At 47.7% G+C, this 27,257-nt stretch overlaps 1 protein-coding gene across 4 annotated transcripts in view; it reads left to right on the top strand.

Moving 5' to 3' along the window:
• Positions 1 to 1,989: 1,989 nt before the first annotated feature.
• The window catches only part of ALPK3 (alpha kinase 3), a 32,855-nt gene continuing 7,587 nt past the window's right edge, over positions 1,990 to 27,257 (top strand). The window contains exons 1-5 of one of the 4 annotated variants that reach the window (XM_033516976.1): positions 2,283 to 2,425; positions 12,093 to 12,131; positions 15,321 to 15,442; positions 22,018 to 22,135; positions 23,182 to 24,202. In XM_033516976.1, coding sequence (XP_033372867.1) covers positions 2,283 to 2,425; positions 12,093 to 12,131; positions 15,321 to 15,442; positions 22,018 to 22,135; positions 23,182 to 24,202 — 1,443 coding nt within the window. The other 3 variants (XM_033516978.1, XM_033516979.1, XM_033516977.1) reach the window with 3 other exon arrangements.

Here is a 27,257-nt window from a genome sequence, read left to right as displayed (position 1 = left end):
TCCTGTGTTTGGGAATATGAAACCAGACACAGTTCCAGGCCCGAAGCAGAAATCTCCCTATTCTGGACACCTTTCTTAGCTAGTCTGGGCTCTGTTCTATCAGATCAATATGCCAAGAGACTGGGCTCATGGTAAAATAATGTGTAATTCATATGCTGGGACTTCAGGTTTCCTGAAATTGTGAGACCTGAAAGCACTCTTTCTCCTTCCAGAGAAAGGGATGGGAGCAAGAGAATTCCAGCTTGGGACCTCCCAGCCCTGCATCCTGCCTCCAACATTTGGGCAACAGCTAGAGCAGAGCAAAGGGTGTGAGATCAGGGCATGCACACACAATATTCCTATGCAGCTCAAACATTTTTTGAACTGAAGGTAATATCTTCATACTGCATAAACTTCAGGAGATTTTCTTTCCAGAGATTTGTCCTGTGGATTTTATTAATCCCTGTTGACATTGAACAACCACAGCCATGTGTGGGAGTAGCCTAAAGCCAAGGGAAGGGAGGAAGCATCTCCCTTTCACTTATTTTGTCTCCTGCTAATTTGACTTGCTCTCCTTGTCCCTCTCAGCTGTGTATACCTCAGTCATGGGCACCTCAGTAGTTTCTTCCAGGCTGAAGAATCCCAGTCCACACAGTTACCCTTCACGCAGCAGCCAGTCTGGACATTGGCTTGTCCTTGCTGTCCTTCTACAAGTTCTGTGTTTCGATTTTTTGGGGGTCTGCTGTTTTCTGTTTGAGATGGATTATTTCTAAGTGACATTAGCTCACACAGAGCCCACTGCTACCTATTGAAAGTGAGTATGGTGGTTTCCCCCATGGATCATGTCATATTTGTTTTATGTAATTTCATCTGCTATTTCACTGCCTGGTGAAGGTGAGGCCTTCAGTCAGCCCTCTGGGACCACTCTTCTCCATATTTCCTAGGACCACATCCAAACATCTTAGTAGGTCCATCTCCTTTGCATTTGCCAAGATCAAGCATCCTCTCTGGTATCACAAATCCTGCAATTTACATGCCTGATAATGTGATCACCTGCCACTGCTGTGTGTCTGTGCATACCCCAATGCCAGTCTCTCTCCAAAGTCATGTTCCAAATCACAGTATTTCCTGTGGAATCAGGAGTGTCCTGCACCAGCTGACCTATCACCTGCCCTGCTGCTTGCTGCCACATCTTCTGCCTCTCCTGCCCAGGGAGGATCAGCTCTAATCATGTTGTATTTCCTGGAATGGAGGAATTTACCATCATTTCCCTGCTTCTGCCATAATCTCTGCTGTGCAGCCATGGACAGGCAGCTAATCCACAGTGAGTCTGCTCCATCCATCATTCCAGCATTGGAGGGATACGGCGCCACCAGTGACCAGTGACGTGTCTGTAGCGCATGATGCAAGAACTTGACAGAGAAAAGTAGAACAAGAAAATAATTCCATTTTATTACCCACTATATTTTCATTTGGTATTAAATCACTACTAATAATTGTTTGTGACATGTGACAATTTGACAATTGTGACACCTTTTATATCTCTCTTTTGTGCTGTCTATTTTTATGGAGATTGAATAAATACCATCACAGATTTTCTCTTTGACATTCTGGGATAAAAAACAGGCTGCCAAGCCGTAAGACCCTGATCTGAGGATGTGACTGCCATGCCCACACTGAGTGGTGCAGCCAGCTAGGGTGGGAGTCTTGTGCTTGCAAGGAAGCTGATGTTGTTGTTGTAGCTGATCCTAAGAGATCATAGAACCATGGAATAACCTGAGCTGGAAGGGACCTACAAAGACCATCGAGTCCAACTTCTGGCCCTGCAAAAGACAGACCAACAATCCAACCTTCTGCCTGAGAGCATTGTCCAAAATCTTCTGGAGCTCTGGCAGCCTTGGGGCCATGACCATTCCTTGGAGAGTGTGTTCAGTTCCCGACCACGCTCCGGGGAAGAACCTTTTCCTGATATCTAACGTGAACCTGACACAACTTCAGTGCTGCACCATCGGGTTCTGTCAGCGGTCACCAGAGCAATCTTTGAGGGGTGAGAAATCCCCCGTGGTGGGGAAGCTATTATAAGGAAAAGTTCACTTCTTCCTCAAAAGCTGGACTCGAGCTGGCAGCGACGGCAAGCGGAGGAGGAGGAGGAGGAGGAGGAGGAGGAGGAGGCCGGGCAGGCGGCCGGGCAGTGGCCGCTGCCTCACGATTGACAGCGGCATGTGCGGAGCGTCTATAAACAGCGGCGGTGAGTGACAGGGCGGGCAGCGACGGCCGCGGGGCAGGGCAGCCGCACTCCGGCCATGAGCTCGACCCGCAGGGCCCTCGCGGGCCTCTACGGGCGGGGAACGAGCCACATCGACGGGGCAGAGGAGGCCGAGAGCGCGGCCTGGGCCTCGCGGCCGGACCGACGGAGTTACCTGCTGGGCATCCGGCCCCAGAACAGGTGAGCGCCGGCCCAGGGGAAGGCGCTGCTGTGGGTGCTGTCCCCGAGCTGGCCGCTGCCGTGGGTGCGGTGACAGCGGGCGCGGGGCTTGCGGGGACACAGGCGGGGGACGGAGGCGCGGGGCCGGCGGGCCGGGCCGGCCGCGGGAAGGGCGGGGAGGGCGGGCTGGCCCTCAGCCAAGGCCTGAGGCTGCTCCGGCTTCAGAGGGAACGCGAGGCCGGCCGGCTGGACGTGGTGTAGCCAATGGGCCTGGCCATCCTCGGGGAGCTGCCCCAGGGATGAAAACCAAGCCATGGCTCCGGCTCTCCAGAGGAGCTCGTGTGCCATAGTCCCTCGCCTCCCCAAAGAGAGCTGGGGGTGTCGCACCGGGCAGGGCCGGTGGGCATCGCACATGGTGTATGGCTGGGCGGGTGTGTGAAGTGGTGGAATCATAGAACAGAATCATGGAATATCCAATCCACAAGGATCATCGAGACTGGCGCCTGGCCCTGCACAGAACAACCCAGCAATCCCAGCTGCACCTGAGCTGGTTGTCCAAACATTCCTGGAGTTCTGGCAGCCTTGGAGCCATTTCTGCTGCCCTGTGGAGCCTGTTCTGGTGGCACACTACCTTCTGAATGAAGAACCCTTTCTTAAAATCGAGTAGTCTAATCTATTTTAACCCTCCTTGTACAGCTTCATGCTGGTCCCTCAGCTCCTGTCGCTGGTCACCAGAGACTGATCCGTGCTGCCTCTCCTTTTCCCCTCTTGAGGAAGCTGCAGACCCCAGTGAAGTCTCAGTCCAGGCTATCCTTATGAGATCCTGACAAACACAAATGTCTCCAGTTAAATTCAGGGAACAGCACTGACCTTCCTGCCTTCATTGTAGTGAAGTGGCTCACCAAACAGAGCGAGGGGCCCTCTGGGCTCTGTGCTCGGGTGCCTTATCTTATTGCCAAAAAGGCATTTCTACACTGTAGATAGGGGCTGAGCAGCAATGAGATCAACATTCCTGGGTCAGGAATGGCCTCCGGCACACGGTCTGGAGTAGGAATAAGGCTTTGTTCGCAGGCAGAAGGTATGATAAATATGCTGTCAGCTGTGCCTGATTGAGGTTAGCAAACACAGAATTACAGTGTGATGTGCCAGCAGTGCCCAAGGTGTCGGTGATTGTGTGAAGCATTCAAAAAAGCCTTGAAATTGCTTTGAATTCACTGGGAATGCTGTTCAGTCTATGAGCTCTCCAAATGAGTGTGCCTCTTCCTTGCTGATGGTTTATAAATAATCCATTTCCAGTGTGTCAAGCATTGATGCCTCAAGGAGTCAGACATTGATAAAAATAAACACAGGACCAAAAGAGATGAAAAAGTGCTGCTTGGAAGTCAGGAATTAAAACTGGGGTAATGCCAAAGTGAAATTGCCTAAATTCAGTTTCTTTGTGGTGGTATTGTGTCATGCTGGGATATGAGCTAATTGCAGACTGGTCGCACACTGTGATATCTTCAGCACCACCAAATGCCCACACAGGGTCCACAGCCTGTGGCCTCAGATCATACCGTGAACTGGAAATCTCTTAACTGAGCCCAGTGACTCTGTTCTGTGGATTACAAGCAGATAGAGCTTTAATAAAGAAGATGTTGAGGTGTTTGGGTTGCCTACAGCTTAACTTTTCCTTGACTACGCTCAAATCACAGCTTTAATCAGTTTAACCATAAAGGAGGGTTCCTCTATCTTGCAAATAATTCCTTCAGTGTTCCCAGCTGGATTCCCAAAGTTTCCTCTGTTGAGGACAGCATGGAACAATGTAGCACCCATGCAGACAGTGCATTTGGTGTCTTCTGGCTGTACCCCCACTTGAGGCTGTGGCTCAGCCTTGCTGAACCTGGCCCTTGGCTGCAGAGCTCTGAGCCCTGAATCTCTTGAACTTGTTGACCTAATGCTGCCGTGGCTGCACCCCAATTTTCATCTATGAGTGCCCAGTTCTGGCAGAGGGACTCTGTGCTGCCCCACTTAAATCAACAGCACATTCAATATCCACAAAATCTCCAGTCATTTTTCCAACCACTTATGTACATGATTGTCAAAGCCTGTGGCAAGGCAATTTCATTTTGTCTCTTAACTCCACTGTCTGCCCCTTCTGTTGTAAGAAGCAGTGACTAAATAATTGCTGAATGGCAAAATTGACCTTTCTCTGAGTTCATGGCAATTTCTAGGTTCACTAATGAGTTAGGGTGGAGACGTGTAAAAGTCTGGTTCCCTGCAGGGCCTTACAAGTGCTGAAGACTTGAGCCACGATTTTTGGAAACTGTTCTCTAAGATGCAGGGCAAGGGCTTGAATTAAGTGGGGCTTTTTGTGTTGTAATTAAATAATGTATCATAACAACTTTGGAAAGGAAGTGAGTGGAATGGTGTAGCAAGGAGACTTTTGGAAAGCAATTATGACTTTATTAAATCCAGGAACATCTGGAGAGAGTTTGCCTGGGAGAACTTGAAAAGCTTGATGAGCAACATGCAGAACAGCAGATAACACTGAGCAGCTCTCTTTAACACAGAATGGATTTGGATTTGCTGGGTTTGAAGCTAACAAAGGCAATGGGACAGGTGATGGAGACACAGCATTGCTGTGGGAGGCTACTGTAGTGGTTAGAAAAGAAAAATGGATATTCTGATCCAAAGAAAATGTGGATTTTTTCAGGTTTCTCTGTTTCTGTCTTTATATGTATATATGGAGTATGTTTAACCAAAATATTTGCTTGTTCTGTTCACTGCTTCTTAAAGCAGTAGAAAGCATAGTAACATGGTAGAGGTACACAAAGACTTGGACATACCTTTAAGAAAAGAAACTGAGGTAGGAAATCCTTGCTTCTGGGGTGACTTATGAACACATTCTGCTCTGCGGTTCCCAGCACAGGAATGGAGATGTTGGAAGAGGAGACACCAAGATTGTCAGAGGGATGGAGCACCTCTGCTATGAGAAAAGTCTGGAATTGTTCATCCTGGAGAAGCTTTTGGGTAACCTAATTATGGCCTTCCATTACCTGAAGGCAGCCTAAAAGAAGGATGGAGAGAGACTCTTTACAAGGGCCTGGAGTGACAGGACAAGGGGGAATGGCTTCCAACTGCCAGAGGGTAGGGCTAGTCGGGCTGTTAGGATGAAATTTTTCCCTCTGAGGGTGGTGAGACCCTGGCACAGGATGCCCAGAGAAGCTGTGACTGCCCCATCCCTGGAAGTGTCCCAGACCAGCTTGAATGGGGTTTGGAGCAACCTGGGATGGTGTAAGGTATCCTTGCCCATGTAGGTGATGGAAAGAGATGAGCTTTTGAGGTCCCATCCAACCCAAACCATTCTGTGTCAAGGGAAGTTTGGATGGTCTTACTTGGTCTCCCTAAACCTGTTGGAGGAAAGGGATTTCATGTAAATTGAAGGATATGAATTTGGTGACCAGAACATTATTTTTCTGGGTTTTAACTTGGAGAATTTTTCAGAGGTGGTGCTAAGGGGGCCAAAAGAATAGAGGTGTTGAGAATGGCCACAGATAGAACATCATCCTTTTATTAAAAAGAGTATTCAGGGTATTTACTCTTTGGAGCTAGCACCTTTTGGAACTAGTCTTTTGTAAGGATTTTCCCTGTGAGCAAACAGCTCGGTGTCTTTCCTTCATTGGTGTTTTAACATAGCTGATATTGGACGATGTGAGGAGCAGTTTATGGCCACAGTGGTGACTTGCCCTCTGCTCTGGCTGCTGACAGGACTTTTTTGTTTGTTTGTTTGTTTTTTGGGTTGTTTTTTTTTAAACAAACCTGTTATGTCTCAAAGCACTTAACTGTAATTATTTCATGAAGTGAGAGGAGGAGCTGTCAGTCCTGTCCAGGGTCTACCTTTGCTGCATTCATGGGCCACAACTCTCAAGACATCTTTTTAGGTGTCCTTTTTGTAAGAATTACTGACTCTGGAGAGTGTATTGTGCAGAGAGATACAATTTTATATAAAACCTTCATCTGATTGCTAGGCAAATCTCTCTGCTGGAAGTGCTCTGCACCTCTTACCTCATGCAGGTGTCTGCTCCACAGTCTCATTAGAGCAATGCTTCCTTGCTGGAATATCCTTCTACTGTCATAGCTACATCACATACAGATATTTATAGAGTGTAGTGACATTGCCTCTGATCTTTTCTTGGATAACTCTGCTCAGGGTGGCAGCTGAGCTCAGGGCCTTGCCACCTGGCTCTTCTGGCTGGAAACCACTGCCAATCTCGTCCCTCTTGCTTTGCACATAATATCAAATGAAGGAGCAAGATCTGTTGCTATAATAAAGTGTGCCGGAAACTTAGGAGCACTTGGTTCCTGAAAAGCAGGTTTACTTCAGTCGAGGTCCTTCTTTAGCAGCTGGGCAGCTGTAATGTCCAATGGGACTTTGCTTTTGGCGAGGAGTGGTGTAACCCCCTGCTCAGATGCCAGCTGAAGCACCTGAGAGCACTCAGTCAGTTTGATTTGTGGGATAGAAGTGTCCCAAACTCTGGAAGGAGGGACAGCCAGTACCCACTGGAAAGGCAAAGCTAAAGGCATCAATGATTCATCTCCACACCCTGTGACCCATAGGACAGAGGCATCTATTTCCCATTTCTGTAGTGACTTGCACAGGGGTGTCTGGTTTGTGTGGGGCTCCTCGGTAATTGTGCACTCTGAATAACAGTCCTCAAGAATTCCAGAGGGAGATTTTTTGGCTCCCTTTCCGTAGCTTCCTGTCCATATGTCTGTATCCCCTAGAAAGCCAAGTGAAACTGAATGTGTAGGCTGATGAGCTGATGCCCTTCAAGGCCACTTAAGAAACAGAGTATATCAGATGTGAAAACTGTGCTTTTCTTAGGAAACCTCATAAGAGGAGATGCTTCCCAGGCCAGGGATACCATTGTGTGGAGGGGAGTGTGGTCATCTCCAAACAAGGCACCTCTCATGCCCCAGCAGAGGCAGTTGCCAGGAGATGGAATTAAAACCTGCTCTACCCTTGCTCTCTTTTGATGAGGGGAGGAAAATCATGAGTGAATGAGGTTCTTATCTCACACTGACTCAGTCTCACACTTCACAGCATCACCTGGTCCGAGAAGAGGATGGTGGAAAGACTGTTACAGGAAATTCTACTTTCATTTTTTACTTTGTGTCATGAGCTGCCAGGAGGATGTCAAATTTCCTGGGCATCTCATTGTCCAATATTTACTTGGCCTTTATTTTTTTTCCATTTCTCATTCCTTGGTATGTTTCCAAGTTTAATTTGGACCATAGAGGTAGCAATAATTCAGAGTTAAAATACACAAATCTGAGCCATCTACAGAGGCTAATACAGGAACGTGTAACTTACTTTGTTTTCCACCTTCTCTGTTAATGAAATCTAGCCTGAATTGTTACACTCAAGTCTGTGTTCATCTCAACAAAAAGTAAATTACTTGCAGAAAAAATTGCCACATTTCTGCGTCTCTGATATCGATTGGATCTGTGACCTTGACAAGCAAAGACTCAATACATCTGTTTTCCAGTGTGTGAAATAACAGTGTGTCTCGTACAGCAACACAGCACTCAGAGCTGCTTTATCATGGGCCTGCTGATAGTTCCTGCCGTGGTATATGAACAGCAGCACACTGGTTCTGTGTGTGCAGGGAGTGCTTGATAAGGAACGGGACACATGGCAGGAAAGCAGCTGTGAGCACAACCATGCATACATGAAAGCCTCAGTATTTGCCTTTAAATGTTGAAAAGGGTTCACCGCTGACAGCTGAGGCGGGATTCCAAGTGGCTTGTATTTGTCTCAAGTAGTATTAACCTTGAAGGCAGGCAAGTTCATAGGAAACCTTGTACTTGTAAGTCTGCATGTGCAAAACATGCCCAGTAATGTCACAGATCATAGAGCCAGGAGGGGGAACATCTGTAGGAAAGTGCCAGTCCCTCTGTCCAGCTCCTGGGATAGACAGGCTGCCCAGCTCTCCATGGGCTTCCCCAGGAGCTTTGGTGCAATGCTGATTCCCTCAAAACATGACTTGGATGTGTCAGCTTTGCTGTCATGGACACATTTTGCTGTTTTTTTCCTTCACTGGATGGGTTGTGTGGGTCACTTTTCATGCTGTGGAAGAGCACTGAAAAATACTGATCACTGCTGCAGCTCAAACAGCTTGAGTTCAGATGCTAGTCCATATGAGGATGGAGCCACTGTCAAGCCTATCTCAGGGTGTCCTGAGCTCTTCTTCACTTCCATGTGAGAAATGAACTGGAAGGAGAAAGATTTCTTTATCTCAGTGATAAGAAATACTGAAAGAGAGTAATTTCATGGATGATTGCATGAGAGGGTTAAAAAAGGTGCCAGACTAAAAATCTATGTTTTTCAAGCAGTTAACTTTTTAGTGCCAGTGGATGCCAACACAGACCATCAGCTTGAGTGGCTAAAAAAAATCAGTGGTGTTGACAGTTCTGCCTCCTGCCCTTGCAACACTGAAATTTGGTAAGTGTGTGAAAAATGAGGAAGGCTCTCTTCACTTACAAAGAAAATCATGAGTAGTTGAAGTACTAAAGCCTTTAAGAGGACGATAAATGGCCAAAGGAGTTTGGAAGCATATGATAAAATGAAGTTTAACAAAGAATTGAGACTGGTAGAAGGGATGTGTTGGACAGGTCTAATGCTATGGTCCAGTGCTTCAGAACAGTTCTGTATTTTCAGAACTAGCTGATAAAAAGCTGAGCTTCTCTTCATCAATAGGAGGTGCCTGAGGAAGCTTCATCCCATTGGTGCTGGACATGACTGGAGCAGACCTTTCTGAAGTCCACTTCTCCAATAGGAGAGGTTATACTTGAGGCCTTGATTGACTACTTTTGATGTGTTCCTCAGGATAACATAAGCATTTGCCTTTATCCAGTAAATGTAATGGCCCTGAGCTTGCTCAGGGGAGACACGTCCACTGCTGATGCTGCATCTCATTACCAGAGCCTTGTGCTGTGTGTTGCCACTAAGCCCCTGGGGAGCACAGACAGCCCAGTCCCAGAGAGGATCAGAGCAGGCACAGTGAGGCATCTGGTGTCCTGCTCAGGAGCCCCATGTTTCCAGCAGGGTAGATTGAGTTCTGATGTAGCTGTGCTGTCACAACTCTACATGGATATTCTGGAATGTAATTGAAGTGAAGCGCCAGCTGCCTGCAGGGCTGTGCTGGCTGCAGGATCCACAATTTGATCATTGCTCTCTAGGGTTTAAATCTCTAGTCTGAAAAGCAAATTTAGCATATTGAGGTTAAACTTCAATTAATACATGATGGCCTTTTTCTTCTGATAATATCAAGAGACCCTCAAGAGATCCTCAGTTCAGTGTTCAGCACTGTCTCAGGATGTGCAATGAATAAAGCCCATGTTGTCTTAATACTGGCGATTAAAAAAAAAAAAAAAAAAAGCACTGTCAGTGCTTACTGTTTGATCACATCCATGAGCACAATGGGTTCATGGCACAAGCAGTCTTTGTTCTGACTCTTGCAATTTTCTTTATGTCCAAGCCAAGATACATCCCTGTTTGTCTTATGCAAGAAATCATGATTAAAACTACACTAGCATTCTAGCTAGCAAGGATTTTGGGAACTTCCCTTTAAGAAGGTCTTTATTATTTCTGGAGGGTAAAAAGATGCTTTTCCTTTGCAGTGGTAAGCAAAATGTTTTGAGACAAGTTAAACCCACGAGTTACATTTCCAGACAGATGGAGGTGCCTGGGGGCAGCCTAGAGCACAGGGATACAGCTGCCCCTGGGATCATTTGGGGTGGATGTGCTTGGGAGGAGTATGGGAGGAGGAACCTGGATCCCCAGGGGGTCAGGACAGGGTGAGAGCAGCACCAGGTGCGATTTGAGCTCTAGACGCTCTGAGGGTGTCTGTGAGTGTTGAGGACAAGGTGAGGTGCTGGTCAGTAAGGCAGATAACACAGAGCTGTGCCTGGCACTGCCAGAAAGGACGTGGAGCTCACATGGATGTTGCAAGAGGTGGAAGGACACAGCTCCTCTGTCTGGCTTCTCCCATGGACCAGCACAGCAGATGAAAGATGGATCAGGTGAGTGAGTGATCCTCAGCCTGTTACTGTGAGCATTTGATTTTCCCAGCTGGATCACTCCCAACCTGCACATCCTTTGGCTGCATGACTAGCAATTGGCACTGGGAATGGAGGAGAATTCTGTGGCTGGGGGTGGAGAGGGTGAAGCTGTTGCCAAAAGGCCTAGTGCCACCCATGTTTGTTGGGTTAAAGCTGCTCCTGAGCAGCAGTCCAAAACTTCTGCTGTCTTTGCTCTCCCTGAAGAAGAGTCAGTGAGCCCTTCAGGTTTTTCTTCTCAAAGAAAATATGCAATTATTTGTGTAAAGTGTCAGGACTTCAAGCTGAGCTACTTTTTTCCTTAGTGTTCACATGGAGGTTCTGCCTCCACAGGTGGAAGGTACAGTTGGCAGGAGCAGTTTTCAGAGTCTCTCTGTGGTCATTTTTAGGGCAAGACTTGGAGTCCTGCTGGCTTCCACATGACTGGGACTCACCCATTTGGGTAGGAGACCTGAAGAGGTGCACTTTCAGGTGGCCCTCCATGTGGTTCTTTCTGCTGTCTTCTGTAGCACCATCCTAGAGCACTGGAGTTTGGTGGTTCACTGGTCTTCAGAACAGAGGCTGAGAAGGTTTGATCTCTCTGCATGTAGGGATGTGGCAGTCTGGCTTGGTACATCCCAGAGGGGATGCCCACGCTGGGGTCATTTCCAAGGCTGTATGGTGAGGTTGTTGCATAGGCGTAACGCGTACCTCAGTGCAATTAAATCACTGAGCTTGCATGCTGCTGAGTAGCTTGTCCCTGTTAATTTTAGACTTTTGATTGCCATGTGAGTGAGCTCAAGGCTTGAGGAACTGTTCCTGACTGCTGCAGGTCAGGCACAGAGGTTGTTTCCTACAGCCTGCAAGGGGCTGCTGCCACAGTCCGGCAATGTGGCCCTTTGACTAGGACATGAGTCCCTGAAGACACTCCTTTGGGAGAGCTGGTGGCCACTGGTAAGTAGCTCATCAAGATGTCTTGTGCAGGACTTGGTGTTTGATTTTGTTCCCTGAGTTGGTTAATGCTACTACATGCTCCCACAGAGAAAACGAAACATGTAGATTCTTCTAAAGTCTACTTCTGCTATGTTATTTTAATGTTTTGCCAGACTTTAGTGATTTGATTGGCAAGCTGGAAAGCAATGTGATCAGAGAGTTTTCAGCTTCTCCCAGGAGCTGTCCTTGGAAGCACAGAGGGCACGCAGCTCAGGCCACCTGCTTGCCAGCAGAGAATTGGGTTGGTCTCGTCCATACTCCTGCCTGCGTTTAACCGGACGTCTCCTGTGGTGGAGTTGCCTGCTTTAAGCACAATGCTGCGGATGGTGCATGGAAGGCTCAAGGTGCTGCTTCTTGGAAACCTACTTGTATAAATGTCCTGACACTGATTCCCTGTGGTTAACGACCATTTCATTTTTACAGCCTTTGATTTCAATTGACAATGTGGCTTGCTTGTCCTGGCAGGCAGCCTAAGGCAGCTGTACCTTCTTTTAATAGGAACTCTGACCTCTGCAAAATGACTCATCATTAATATGTCTCTGTAACAATTTGTTTATTTCAGCTCCTTTCCGTGCTTCTCTCTCTAATGTTTTTTATGCCGTTTTTTGCTTAGCTTATCAAGCAGCAGATTCTCTCCCTCCAATTTAGGAAGGTAAAACTACATTGCATTAAACTGCTCTGACCAAACACTTTTTTGAATCTGTCTGCACGTGATTAATGTGTAGTGCTTTGGTACTAATTAATTAATCAGTTGAGAGCCCTGAAGTGATCTAACAGCCTCATTCTGCATGATTTGATCCCTCATACTTGCTTGAACTGCAGGAAGAAAAGTGAATGCTTATCATAATTCCTGTATTAAGGAGCAAGAAATATTCCTTTCTTAGCCGAAGGATGGGTGTTCAGCTACTTCTTTATATTAAAGTGAGACTTCCATACAGAGACATTAAAAATTAGATGTGACTGCCCTGAGATATCCTGAGAAAAAAATTTCTTCCCCCTGCAATTGTTGTGAGGATCCTTATCCACTTGGACTCTGCCCCAAAATGCACCTGTACAGTTGTACTTTGCCTTTGGCAAAAGAACACATTTGGAAACCGGTCGGCATTTCTGGTTTACTGGAATGGCAGGTAGAAGAATGGTACTGTGGAGGGAAAGGCCTCTCCAGAACACTTCTATAAATCTGGGATTTCTAACCGAAAAGTCAGAAAATCATGACAAGAGGAACATACTCCTCAAATCTCCTTTTCCAGCAGGCTTTTGTATGGAAATCCCTCTTTAATTGAAAAGGCTACTGAATTGCCAGGGGTCTCTTCTAGGCTCCAGGGCTTTTTCTGCCCCAAAGATGCAGCTCCAGGAGGGCCCAAATAAAAAGTGGCTGGTGTTTTGTGTCCAGTTCCTCGAATACTCTGAATTACTGGTTTAGAAAGCAATTTGAATTGGACAAGCCTCCTTGCAGCTGGAGTGAGTCAGCTGAGAGCCCCACAGTGCCAGAGCCCTCAAATCCTGCTGTGACCAACACAATGGTTTCTTTGAAAGACTCAATAGACCTTCCAGGCTTCCTGCCAATTGTCATTGGGCAAGTTTCTGATTCATCTGCCAAGCCTGTGGAGCCCCCAGCTTCCGACTGCAGCTGCTTTCCAAAGCCATTCAGTAGCCTTTGCTGTATGTGTTTCACCTTGTTGTGGGATTTGCACTGAGTGGACCAGACTTATTCCTGGTGCTGCCTGCTGGTGCTGGTGGCACGGTACTGGGACTAAACTGGGTCCCAAGATCCATTATGTGTGTGTGCATCACTTGATGATAAGATGCTGATCCGGTTGCTCTCCTGCTGGGGTATGAAATGTTGGTTGTTGCTTGGGAAATTCCTTTATATGGATCTGAAAGGCATTTACTGGTATGGGGTGGGGGATCTGTATTGAAGGGATTATCAAAACCCTACCAGTAACTGCCTTGTACTGGATTGTCTGCCTTGCTCTGTGGAAATGGGCATTTTTTCCCTGGGATTGGAATTTGGAAAGGTTGCTCTGGTTTGAAATGGCTTTTAACTCCCACAGCCCTTTCCTGGCCCCACAGCTGAGTGAAGAGTTGCTTGCCAGGGCCAGTGTCCTATTAACCATTGATTTCCACAGAAAAGAGTCTGAGCTGTGGAATCTGTTATTTTCATCCCATCCCACACCTGTTTAGAAAGAGACCATGCTTATAAACCTCATTCAGTAGATGAATCGGGTTTGCAACATCCTGTCTTGACCCTCATCTAACACAAGGTACCTGGGAGCTGGGTGAGGTTCCTGCTGCATCCCAGTGGGTTGTTACTCAGGGATTCATCTCCCTGCATCTCTTACTAACCCATTCTAGCAGGAAGGCAGAGGGAAAGTAATGACACTGCAGCCTCCAGGTAAGTTTTCAGAGTGGATGAAACAGGCAGTTGCTGTGGCTGTAGCTCTCCTGATACCTTCAGCCATATGTGCTTAGTCCCTCTCAGTGCACCTGCCCTTGCTGGGTCATGTAAATGTGGGGTTTTTTGGTTTGCCCTGAACCAGCTTGCTTCCTTATCAGGTAGAACACTAGTGGCAGCAGCACCAGCATCCTGCCTGCGAGGTGGGGCTGCTTGTGAGGCTGGGGTCCTCCTAATGGAGCCCTCACCACACACTCTGAATCCTTCTGCTAATGGTGGAGCTGTGTCAGGAGTGGTTTGGGCATTTGTTCCACCCCTTGCATTTTTCTGGAAGCTGATCAGTTGTTTAAGGAATGTCTTTCACTGCTGAAAATGATATAAATAGAGCTGTCAGCTACCGGTTCTCATGAAGTATTAGCTGTTTCTCCCAATGTCTTTTCACTTGAGACCTTGGGGTCCCCTCTCCTATAATAAATGTGTAGAGTTTTATTTGCAGAGGGAAAAATGAAATCAGAAGCTCTTCCCTTCCAAGAGCCTCAGCATTATCTGTATTAAAACCTAATTTGGAATTAAATAATTTCCCTTTATTTAAGAAAGCTCAGATTTTCTGGGACCTCTCTCAGTGATCTCGCAGCAGGGTTGGCAGTGCTGTATGAATATGATGATTTATTGCACTCGTTGAACAGTGCTGAAGTACCTGGAGAATCCATGGTCTGCTTTTGAGCATTACAGATTGCACTGTTAGGATTGTTCTGGCTATTTCAGAGTCCCAGCACAAACGTCAAGGTTAGAGCCTGAACTGTAGCAGGAAGTGTGGGTGCCTACCTGCAACAGTAAGGGGTTAAACAGGGAATTCCTTCCCAGACAATTTCCTGGCTTCAGAAAGCTGCTAGCCAGACTCAAGTCTTCTTCAGTATGCTGTCCCACAACTGGCAGCTTACCTTCATTCTAAGAGGGCTGCTGTGTTCAGGAGACATGTTCAATTCACACTTGGCCTGAAATGACACAAATTCTTCACAATTAAAAGAAAATCCCAGTGAACAGAATAACTTTAGAAACATTAATGGTTCAGAACTGGGAATTGACTTTGTTAGGCGGTGCTCTAAGCTTGCTGGCTGGCCAGAGAGATGTTTTGTTATAATCAAGAGCTAAAATGGGTCCTCATTCGTCCAGTGGGTCAACATTCATTGCCCCAATAGCCATAAGGGCTAAGACAAATGGAATGGCTCCCAAATGTCACTGTAAATTGACAGTCATCTTAGGAGAGAGAAATCAGTCAAATGCCCTGACACTGAACCGGACTTGTGAGCAAGTGTAGGGATGATGGGAGGGAAGAGGGCACGGGTAACAAGGACAAGGACACAGGCTGCTGAGGTAAGACACAAAGTGGACCCTTTGATTTTTCTGGTGCTTTTATCTCTAAGAAATGCTTCTTGAATCTTCCAGGAGCACCTTCTGCGCAATCATTTCTCAGCTGACGGAGGAAACACAGCCACTATTTGAAACCACTATCAAATCCCGTGCTGTGTCCGAGGACTCTGATGCTAAATTCACGTGCATAGTGACAGGTAACAGTGTCTTCAGTGAATAACCTAGTCCTGCCTCACCTGCTGGACTTGTGCCAGTTAAACTCTGCAGCAAGTGATAACAAGCCCACTGTTGTCAGAGTGCCAAGCAGAGGTTCAGCAATTGCATGTTAATTTCAGCTTCAATTTAGGGGAGGTGGGAAACACCTGAGAGTGTAAAGAGGCAAAGGCATAAGCTAACATCTCAAACAAGGCAAATAAGACCAGAAAATGGGATATGCTGGTTACTGCTTGGACCAGCTACATTTTGTTGTCCTAATCTCTGCTTCTCTAATCCTGTACTCCATAACTCAGGAATGTGCAGTTTTGAAGACTAAGGCTGTTGTGCTGGAACCAACACTGCTGGCTGTAGATGGTTAGAGCACAACTGCATTTGTATCAGTGATAAACTTCTGTGTCTGTTGACATCTGAAATAAAAGCTGGTCATTGTCCAGTGAGGTAAAATTTCCCATTGGGCAGGAAGGGGTTAAGTCAAGAAGAGGAAGAGGAGGAGGAGGAGGGAGAGGCAGAGCCAAAAAAGAGGGCTGGTGCTAAGGCATTATGGCATGACAGCCTGTTGGTGTAGAGGCAAGTTGCTCATTTGCTGATGAGATTTTTGTTCTTTAAATATGGAGACTCTAAAGTCTCTTCTCTTGGTGTACGTGTTAACAACTCCATGGTCCTTCCTGACCTCACTAGTTTTAATTACTCCAAGAGATTGCTCTTGAATGAGAGAGCCATGAAACAAGTTGGTATGTTTTGTGGGGAGGAGACTCTCTCCAGTGAGCCTCTTAGTCACAACATCCAAAGCTTTCCTAAGTAAATCTGGTTTGTTGTTAGAAACAGGCTGGAAATAAGGAAGCACAGTCTCAGTTCTTCTGAGAACTGCCAGCTATGAATTCTTGGCTTTTCTGTTATGTATTCCCTTGTTCCGAAGGCTGACCTTCATGAACTTGCAGGGATACAACTGATGTATTGATTTTATTGGGTCTTAACTTCAGCAGATCCCTTCTTGCTGCTTCTAGAGCCAAAGGGGGCTGTTAGGAGGGGCCTCCAAACCACTTTATTTGGGGAGTCATTAGAAGGGCTCTTCCCAGTTTCAGTTTTCTGAACGCAAAAGCTTGACATATTGTGCAGTACCATGGAACGTGCCATTCTGTAAGTGTCAGAGGAGAGAAAATGTTTAAGTATGTTGGAAAATCCAGAGTAAAAGTCATGGCTTCTCTCACTGGCTTAAATCTTCTACCAGCTGTACCTTTGAGGTTGGTGGTTCCTACTAACAAATTCCATCTCTTCCTGGTGTGTTGCACCAGGCAGAAAACTTGACCTGGTACTGGCCTCATTTCCTACTCAAGTGAAGGGAATTGTCAAAGGGTCTCTTTCAGCATGTCATGATAGTTTTATGCTTGGTAAGCTAGGTTGGTCAATGTCTCTATGCACTTGGAAATTTTCATGGAAATGTTTTTAAAATCATCCTTGGACCACGTTTGCCAGACAGGCTTCTCCTGTATGTGGTCCTATGGACTGCTTTAGGACCTTGGGATCTGTTTGGGAGAGAGGGGCGGGAGGTGGAAAGCATACTCTGACTGCAGAGTCTAGCTGGTAGTTCAGGTATCTTGCCCTGCCAGGCCGTTCAAGAGGGAGGCCTTGCTGGGAGCAAGGAAATGGCAGTGACTTCCCTGGCCAGTGACCAGAATGGAACCAGTTCAGTTCCAGCACTGTGGCTGGAGTCCAGGGACACTGATGGAGGCAAAGGGCAGACAGTCACCTGCTCCTGTTTTGACGGTCAAGCCACAAATACAGATACGTGACCTACAGTAGCATCTTACTGGCTTGTTGGAGTTTTTTTGCTGCTTCTTGACCAATAATGAGAATTACAGGCTAGTCCCATGTCTATGAATACTTGGACTAGGACTTGCTGGACCTGCCCTAGGGACACAGAAAGATGTGAGTGTTTGAAGAACCAGTCTCCGGAATGTGGTGAGTAGTGCAGGCAGGGAAAAAGCAGGTCAGGCAGAGGCAGATTCCTGTGTGTGGAGCCACAAACCTTCCTTTCCTCCTGATACCTAGTTCAGCCTGCTACTGGTGTCCCTGCTATGTTTGATTTGATTTTTTTGGGTCAAATCCTGCAGCAGTTATGAGATGTTTTCTTTTTTCAGATAAAATTAGTTTCATCCTTTGTTCTCTAAGATATGTGAAAAAGGAAACAAGAACATTTCCATTTACTGTGTACCTTCACCTCATATCTCTGCACCAAGTGCTTTCCTTGGTGGGTCTGTCTGGACTTCAGGACCTCAAGGGTCATCACAGCTCATTTGCAGCGAGTGGATATTGGGCTTCTCTCTGGCCCTTCAGCAAGGTGCTGCCACAAGGATTTTTCAGCTTTTTAGTTGCTTCTGTGTAGCATTGTCTGGGAGGGAGACATGTCAGCTGATGGAATTGGGGGAGCTGGATGAAGAGCCTTAGGTCTCTTTCTGCTTGTTAGGGAATGAGTCCTGCCAGGATAGGTGATGGCTGGATCCAGCCAAGACCATTGTATGTCAGCACCCGCTGCCTCTGCAGTGTCGTTTCAGCCCTCCTTAGCCAGGTTCAACCCCTCTGATCTGGCTTCACAAATCATCATCTCAGGAGCTTGATCCCATTACTGCCTCCATGGTTTTATTAGAGTACAGAAGGAAAGGGCTCTGCCCATGGCTTGGGGAAGAGAGTTGGGGTATGGTGAGTAGACAAGTCATGTGCTTAGTGGATGCGGTTTTTAATCAGGTTACAGGAGTTCCGCTTGCTGCATTTGTGGTGACCCTCTGAGGGAAGTGTTTGAAGGATGAGACTGAAATGCTTGGATGAAGAATGTTTGGAGACATGCTGGGGCTGTGAGAGGGCTTGGGGATGGGATAGTGACTACAGGAGCAGAGAGCAGGCTGCTAGGAAATGAGGTTTGGCTTTGGGGCGGAGGACAAGGGAAGGATGGTGAATGAGCACTGCTCACAGTGGCATGGGGAGCTACTGCTCTTAGTTCTGTCCCTCCTATCAGCATTGCTAGAAGGTTCCCTGTCCTTGCACGCTGGAGGGGTTTAAATCTATGAAGCCAGGAAGGGTAACATCTTACCATGAATTGTATTCCCAAGACTGTTGAAAGCCCTACTCCATGTAGCTTGTGTAGAGCAGAAACTGTGGGTATTTTTTAGTGGTTCTAAACTCTTAGCACCTTTCCAAGTTTCAGAAGACTAACTTCCCCTCCTTCCCTGCTCCCAAAAAATAAAAAAAATAAGAAAGCTACTTGAAACAGAGTTTCTCTGGGTGATTTTGGATAGATATATTCAGAACCATTTTGGGTAGATATTTTAAGAACTATTTTTGTTACAGTCACCAAGCTTTGAAGACTTCTCAGATTTTGACAGTTTTCAGAAAAAGAATGTTTGATCTAAACCTGGAAATCTCCATGAAAAAAAACCTCCTTGCTCTGAAAAGTCTCCAGGATCCTGTGGTGGCTGGCCATCATGCTGCAGCAACGCTGCTGGAAGACACACATCCTGAAGATGTGGAACGGATGCCTGCCCTCTTCCCAGCAGCTCCCAGCCCCACTCTGTCTGCAGCTGTGGGGCTCTGGCTGGGGGCTGCTGGGGCCCAGCTGCTGGCAAATCCCTCTCAACACAGCTGCACGGGGGCTGTGGCAGAGGCAGGTCTTGGAAGGATGAGTACAGATCTATGAGTGGCTGCTCAGGGTGTCTTGTGTTAAGGGGGTCATCTGGTGCCTGCAGCATGGCAATGCCCACAGATAGAACCCTCAGTTCCACCTCATCCCACTGGACAAGCTACAGATGGTGTGCCTGCAGGGGATGTGCCATGCTGGGAATGATGCCTGACTCCTTTTTCCCTCCCACCCTGGAGTGGGGCAATTTATTTACTCAGCAGCCTGAAGATGGATATCAGCAGTAGCTCCCCTCCCCATGCCAGAGAGACTCATGTTTGCACAGGCATCTTTCCATCCCCTGCTTGGCTCTAATTACAGCCCCTTGGAAGGGATGGATGGTATTTGGACAGGTGTCTGGGGTTGCTGTACCTGTGTGGGAGGTAGGAAGCCTTTCAGCATCCACCTGCCTGCAGACTTGCAGCCAGCACTTGCCTGCAGCTCTCCTTGGCTGCAGGCTAGAGCATGCAGTGTGAGCTGGTCCTGGCACTGGGCTAGCAAAGCCACTACTCCTCACAGGGAGCAGGCAGCCTCAAGGACACGGGTGCTGCAGGTCAGAGGGAATTTAAGCTTAGCAGGAGGAAAAGCCCTTCCTTGAGACACTGCATAGCTATGGAAATTGCAGCTCTTTCTGGCAGATGTCAGCTGGGAATGGAAATCAGCTGTGGAGGCCATGGGGTTGGGACTAGACGGGATGGGGACAGGGCATCACAGGGCTTCTCGGAAACTATCCACTGGAAGTTCCCAGAATGAAGGGCTGTGATTGCTGTTTCTTAGCATGTCAAGAAAATATACCTGCCAGCTCCCTGCAAGATGGACCATGGGGGCCTTCTGAAGGTCTTGCTTGCAGAACAGCCATTGGGAAGGGTTGGATTGCTCAGGGCACAGTGTGAGCTTGCGAAGGGAAATAGTTTTGTTCATCATCTCTAGAGCAGAAAGAATTCACCGCAGGCTTGTTCAGCCCAGGCTCCTGCAGCCAGTAGTTAATATTTTATGAAAAATAAATGCAGAAGCATCAATCCCTGATGATTCCATCACTGGAATGCTCTCATGGCTTTTGCCAGTTCCCAGTTCAGGGCTCATTTTCTTCAGTCACAAGTACCTGAAGGCTTTGCATGTCTCTAGAAACTGGTTTGGGGGGTCAGAGCAGCAGCAAGGAATGGGTCATGACAAGAGTGGGGCAGAAGGGGAGGCCAAAGAGCCTTGCAGGAAAGGTTTTGGGAGGAAGTCATGGCTTGGCTTCCCATGGAAGAGGGAAGAACAAGGCATGACAGAACATAGAAAGCCAAAGCTGCTGATGGCAACAGTGGGAGGTGATTGAGGCAGCAAAGCATGTGGGAGATGTACAGAGAGGGAGGATGCTGGGGCAGTGCAGAGTAAGAGACCTTAGAAAGGGTGGAAAAATAGAGGAAAATCCAGTCTGTGAGGTGTCTGGGCTGTTGAGGTGGATGCTTCTCATAGAGGAGAACAGGAAAGAAAAGTTGCTGAGACTTACCTTCCCAGACCTGTCCAGTCCCAGTGGACTAAATCCCTCAAGAAGCCACCACAAGCAAGGGGTGGGGACAGGGGAGCCAAAGCAGTACAGGAGAAGATTTGGCATATGCTGCTTTTCTGGGCAAAGGCATGTTAGATTGGCCAAAATATGGGTGAATTCCTGCTGATGAGTCCCTGCTTCTGGACTCTCAGTCCTGCTCTAGAATCTTCATGAGAGCAGGAGTAAGCCGGGCTCAGGCATTGATATGGGCTGACAACATCTTTGGCTGGTGCAAGGAGGACATTTAAAGTCCTGATCAGCCTTGAAACCTGTGGCTTGGGAGGTGGAAAGTATCCAGAGAGCACCTTGTCCCTGCTTTCTCATTACTCCAAAGCCATTGGGTTGGGACACTTTGGATATTCCTGGAAAGCCCTCATCGGCCCCATGCCTGGGATGTTCGTGGGAGCTGACCCTTGCCACATTCTGTAATGCTGTGGGTGATCCTTGGGGTCTGGTGAAGTTGAGGAGCATGCTGGACTCCTTCCTTTGGCCCCACAGAAAGCCTGCTGGGACATTTGCAGCAGATAAGCTCCTGAGCAATCGCCTCTAGCCCAGACACGATGTGATCATTGAAAGTTTCATCCCGTGCCCTGAGGGTTGGCTTGGCTAGGTGGTGAGCCCTGAGTGAAGTGCAGGAAGCCCTGCTGGCTGCTGGCTTCAGCAGTCTTTGCATGAAAACTGCACTTAATCTGAGCTAGAGCTGCTGTCTGTGAGCAGCGAAGGCTGTGGCTAGCACTGCTCCATGTGGGACTCACATGCTGATCCGACATCTCCACTAGTGCTGGGGAACATGGCTGCATTGCCAGCCAGCCAGTCACACACATCATGATGTCATTCTACTGAAAAGGCAGGTGACATCTGTTGTCAAGTGACATTTGTAGGACACTGAGCTGACTGTGATGCAATCAAGGTTGTTTCTGTTCAGTGGAAAGTTTCAGATCAGCTTACAGGCTGTGACACTGTGCAAAATGCTGAGAGCTCCATGGAGGGGTACACGCCTGTTCTCCAGCCATAGCCTTGGCCTCATCAAAACATCCCTCTTCACATAAAAGTGATGGCATGCTCACCTTCTCCCAGCCAATGTTACAGGAGACGAGCGTGTGATTCACTCCCCTCTGTTCAGGAATGAAGTGCTGGGATTTTTTTTTTCAAAAATAGCCCTATTCCTAGGAGTGATAAAAGTCTGAGATAAGCCCATTAAGTTTCCACTCTTTCTGTTGTGCAATTTAGGAATGTGGTGAGCCCAGAATAGCATATGTCTTGGTGTGCCAGATTGTTTTGCTGCTGATACCATGCTGTCTGTGCTCCTGTGTGGAATGTTTCACACTCTGATGTACCTTCCATGTCCTCCCCAGGGTATCCACAGCCAGAGGTGACGTGGTACAAGGATGATGAGGAGATGGATCGCTATTGTGGCTTACCCAAATATGAGATATTCCGTCATGGAAACCACCACACCCTGCAGCTCTACAAGTGAGTAAAGGAGCTGGAGAGTGGCTGTGTTTGGTGATGGGAGCTCTGAGTGTGTTCTCTGTGGCTGGATAAGCTGTCAACAGTGATGTCCCCCCCACCACTTGGCTGGCCCCTTCTGCTCCCCACCGTGAGTTCACAGCTGGCTTTTCCCCTCCAGCTGTGGCTCCCCAGTCACACCAGTATGAGATCCATTACTGTATCCAGGGATATCCAGCTGCCTGCCTGGATATATGCTGGAAGCAAGAGGAAGGGCAGAAGTCGTCCCTCTCTCTGGAGCCTTCCAGTGCTGAGCATTAGGGCTGACAAAGGTAAGCAAGGGGAAAGCACTATCTGCCTCCAAGATGATGGTCCAGGAAATCAGATTTCTGGAGAGCCAGGCACACTTCATCCCCAGCAGGCATAGACCTGTCACACCTTGAGTCCTGCATTTGGGATGTTGGACAGGTGTGGCACTGACTGAAAATGCAGAATATCAGTGTTGCTGATAGTCCTGCCATCCTTGTGCTTCTGGCCTGAGCTTTTCTGCTCCCCCAGCTGTGCTTCCAGTGTCCATCAGAGGGTGGCTCACCTCTTCCAGGAACAGGGATCTCTGTGGGTCAGGTGTCCTCAAGGGGTGGCAGTAGGGATACAGGCAGGTGCTTTGCTGGTGCCTGTGACATGGAGTGGGAAGACTTTGGTAACACAGCAGGGTAGAGGAAGTACAGGAGTGTCTTATGGGCTATGTAGAGCTGAGAGGAAAAGATTCTGCAGAGACCAAGAACAATTGGGAAGCCTGGTGCTACCTGTTCCTCCTCTGTCACAGCCCTCATACCAGAGTTCCAGCCCAGGGTGAAGCTAGAACAAATTTATCATCAAACTCGCTTGTCTGTTAGTGCAGAGCGCAGGCAGAGCCAGGGAGGGAGGCCTGCCCAAGGCCTCCAGATGTTCTGTGGGCACCTCATGGGCCACATCTTCTGGACTGTGTGGAGCAAGAAGTAGGAGAGCATGAGTCCAGGAGGCATCCTGAGGAGGATGGGTAGGTCTCACACACAGCTTTTGATTTCCAGGTGCCGAGAAGAGGATGCAGGCATTTACCAGGCCTCAGCTAGAAATAACAAAGGCATCGTGTCCTGCTCCGGTGTGCTGGAAGTGGGAACCATGACAGAGTTCAAAATCCATCAGAAGTGGTTTGACAAAATCAAGAGAAAAGCTGAAGAAAAGATGCAAGAAATAGAACAGGACAAGAAACGAGGAAAAGAAAATGTGGAAGTGGAGAAATTGCAAGGAATGAGCCCTGAACGGCTCCAGAGGAAGCGAAGGCTGGCTAGAGATCAGAATCTCCGGACAGGAGACTCTTCATGGGAGAAGGAAGACGCAGCAAAAGTGCACGTCGCAGATTCACAGTCCAGGTTACCCAAGGATATTGCTGAGACAAAGGAGCAGCCACTCAGTGCGGTGCCAGGCTTCCCAAACCAACTGGTGGCACCTCTGAAAGCAGAGGTGACCACCAATGGAGATGCCACTTTGGAAAGTGGGGAGGAGAATGGGAACAGCTTTCTCACGTATATCTATGAGACAGTGGAGGACTTGGCGACTAAGCCAGGGGTGAAAGACTCTGCAGCTAAAAAGAAAAAGAAGGTAGAGGCTCCTTCAGCAGCATCACAGGAAGTTTCTAAGCAAGAAGAAAGTGGGAAAGACAGGTCCAATCCATCTTCAAATCCCAGGTTTGCTCCTCCTGTCCCCTTACGCAGAAATGCACGTTTGAGGGCAACAAGTGATCAAGAAGCAGAAACCAGTCCAAAACTCAAAGAGCCTGGGAAAGCTGTGAAACAGGACATTAAACCTAACGATGGCGTGCACTTCTCTTTAAAGGACATGTATTTTGATAAGCAAGTGAAGCCAGCGGCAGGGAAGGAGGAGGTGGGAGCCAAGGATGAGGCCAGGAGTGAGGCTGCCCTGCAGCCTGTGGCAGTCAGCAGACAGACAGAGGATGCTCCATTGGCCTCTGAGGTGTTGGAGGCAGGACCTGTGCTGTCCGAGGGCCAGAGAGGCCAGCAGCAAGAACAGAAGTTGGAGGGAAACAAAGAGGTAACTAGGAGAGACAACAGCCAACACAGGGGTGGCAACAAGAAAATATCTGTGCTGCGCATTTGTGTTGTGGCACTGGGCCTGGGAGGCTGCGTGTACACCATGGGATCTGCTGCCCAGGCTCCGCAGGTCTCCACTGGTGAAAGCACACACAGAAGGGCTTTTTGGATTTTGTGAGCCCAGTCAGCAGAGCTTCCACCCTATCTCCAAGCAAATGTCAGCTGAGGTGGTGAGAGATGTAAGTCGGGGCCATTTGAGCAGCTGGTCTCGGTGGCCTGGGGCTCTCCAGTTTAATTGGCAGGCTGACCTCATGCAAAATGTTTTCAATTGGCAGGGAGCACTGAATGGGTGGGTATTTATAGCTGGGAGAGGGTGCCTTGTGATGGCATCTGTTTAGTTTAACAAGGGTGTTTTAGTTAATGAGCCCCCCATGCAGATGAGGTACCATGTGAGCTGCACCCTCAGGGCCTCGAGTTTTGTTTAGTTCAACATGTATACAGTAGGTCTGGGCTATTTTTTTTGGTCCATCCCTGTTGGAAAATCTTTGTTGGGAGATTCACTGTGGTGGTGACGAAGTGCCAGGGCATAGCACCTGCTTCTGACCCTCTTTTAGTCAACTGCTATTTTTGTCACCTAACCTGAAGTATTTTCTATGAAAATATTAGACTGGATGCTACCAGACTTATTTTTTCCCCATTTTTCTTCAATGACCCCTTCTGTAATAAAAGGTTCTCTGAGTCCAGTTTGCAGGTGCTATCAGGATTTGGAGTTTGGGCTGTGGTAAGTACATGCTTTCAGAACAGACAAGGCTCCAGGCACAGCACCTCTCGCTTGGTAGGTAATGCACATATTTCAGAACGTGGAAAAACCCACAATACATAAGGGACTGATGGGTGCTCCAGTCGAAAAAAAAATCCTTTCTTCCTCTCTTAAATTTCTTTAGTCATTGGTGGGTACAGTTTTGCTGGTAAGAGCTTGCTGTGTTATGCAGAGTATACCTGGTTTCTGGCCTTGCTCCTTCTGGCCCAGTGCTGTGAACTTGTCTTCAGCCTGACCCACCAGTACCACATACTGCTGCAGAAATTATTGCTGTTCAGGCCAGCCCATGGCAATGCCATTTGTTTCTCCCTTCTCTGCTTATTTTAACCCCTCTCGCTCTCAAAGAGGATGGAAAAATGCTGTTCTTCAGCAGCCGGACTTGGGCTGTTATCCCTGAGACTTTGACATGTATCAAAGTTTTTTTTTCTCATTAAAAGCCCCACTCACTGAGGGAAACCCATGACTTGTCAGCTGGTATGCCTTTGAGGAGACAAAAGGGAATGCTTCTGATTTGAATTTGAATCCTTCAGCTTGTCGGTGCTGCTGAGAAAAATCCTTAAGCTTTTGTGAGAGCAAATAAGCTGATTTAAAGGTATTTAAGGCTGATTCCAGGCATGTTTCAGAATATTTTCAGCCCCCAGGACAGGGGTTACTTGTCTTTTTCTTTCTTATTCTTTCTCTTAAACAAGAAAGGTCATAGCATGAGTGTTTTCCTAGCTTTGGGACAGAGCTGGGCCTTATGCTCATGATTTCTCTTCTGAACTGCATTTATCTGTAACATAATGCCAGACTGTAGCCAGGCTCTGAACATCCTCCACTACAAGAGCAGAGAAGAAACTAGATTTGCATGGTAATCACTCTGGCCTAAATTTTAAACTGATAATTTGATTATATTTCTTGTATTTTATAGGTAGGAATGGCCTCTAATGGTTCTTCCACCGCCCCAGCCCTTCAATACTCCTGTTGCCCTAACAATTAGAGAAGGACTGTGGACAAGGGCATGGAGTAACAGGACAAGAAGGAATGGCTTTCCATTGTTAGAGGGCAGGGTCAGATGGGATATTGGGAAGAAATTCTTGGCTGAGAGGGTGGTGAGGCCCTGGTACAGGTTGCCCAGAGAAGCCGTGGCTGCCCCATTCCAGGAAGTGTTGCAGGCCAGGTTGGACAGGTCTTGGAGCAACCTGAAATAGTGGAAGGTGTTCTTGCCCATGGCAGGGATTGGAATGAGACAGGCTTTAAGGTCCCATCCAACAGAAACCATTCTATGATTCCTGTATTTGCTTGGGAAGGGGCTTGCTGAGAGAATTGTGCTATCTTTCCTCTTTTCCTCAAGCTACCAAATGAAGCAAAAGCAGCACAAAATAGAGGTCTGAGTGCCACAACCTTCCCTTCCCATGGCGTTCATTTTGGGGGGCTTAACACTCAAGTCAGGGACCTCAGGAGAAAATCCTTGGTAGCAGATCCTCCAGGGTGGAAAGGGGACCCGTTGAGTGCATGCCCTGTCCCTGTGCCATTGTGCTGGTGATGCTCACAGAGCATCAGCCAGGCAGAGTGTGTAGCATGGCATTGGTGCGTCCCCTACAAAAGTGCTCCTTGGCTGGAGGATTTTGGCATCTCTCCTTGGGATGAAGCTTGGCCATCACAGCAGGCAGCTTGCTGACACGTTCGCTGGGTGCAGCTGCAGTCAGAAACATTTGAGCTTCCTGAACGTCAGAGAAACAGAATGGTTGAATAGTGCTGATAACGTCAGGGTGTACAGTTTCGCTGTAAATCATTTGGGCAGCCTCATCCTGATAGTCTGTGACATGCCAGCTGCCCCATCTCACAGTGGAGATAAGGGAGCACTCAGTCTTTAAAAACATCAAGGGAATTATGCAAGGTGTCAGCAGTGGCTGGTGAAAATGGGGAAGTTTCACTCTTTGGGAAGGCGCTGAGTCAGAGGAGGTTGGATTAAGAGCCCTTGAAGGATTTAGAAAGGTGGATCTCTTGCCTCTGTGCAGAGCAAGGGTGTTGAAAGGCAGAAGGGCTGGAGCTGATTAAAAGAAGAAACATTTTGTACAGCCTGACAGGTGGGACCTACTACTGTGGGATGATGGTGAAACCAGAAGACCTGAATGACAGAGTAACACTGGGATCAGGGTAATTCCCATGATTCAAGAAGTTGGGCGGTGCCATATGATACAGATGGACCACAAGTATGACTGCTCAGACCCAGGCAGTAATGTGATGCTAATTT

The sequence above is a fragment of the Parus major genome, chromosome 10 (assembly GCF_001522545.3).
Source record: "Parus major isolate Abel chromosome 10, Parus_major1.1, whole genome shotgun sequence".
Classification (NCBI taxonomy): domain Eukaryota; kingdom Metazoa; phylum Chordata; class Aves; order Passeriformes; family Paridae; genus Parus; species Parus major.
The sequence above is the reverse complement of the archived record's forward strand: the minus strand, read 5'-3'. Positions and strand labels throughout refer to the sequence as shown.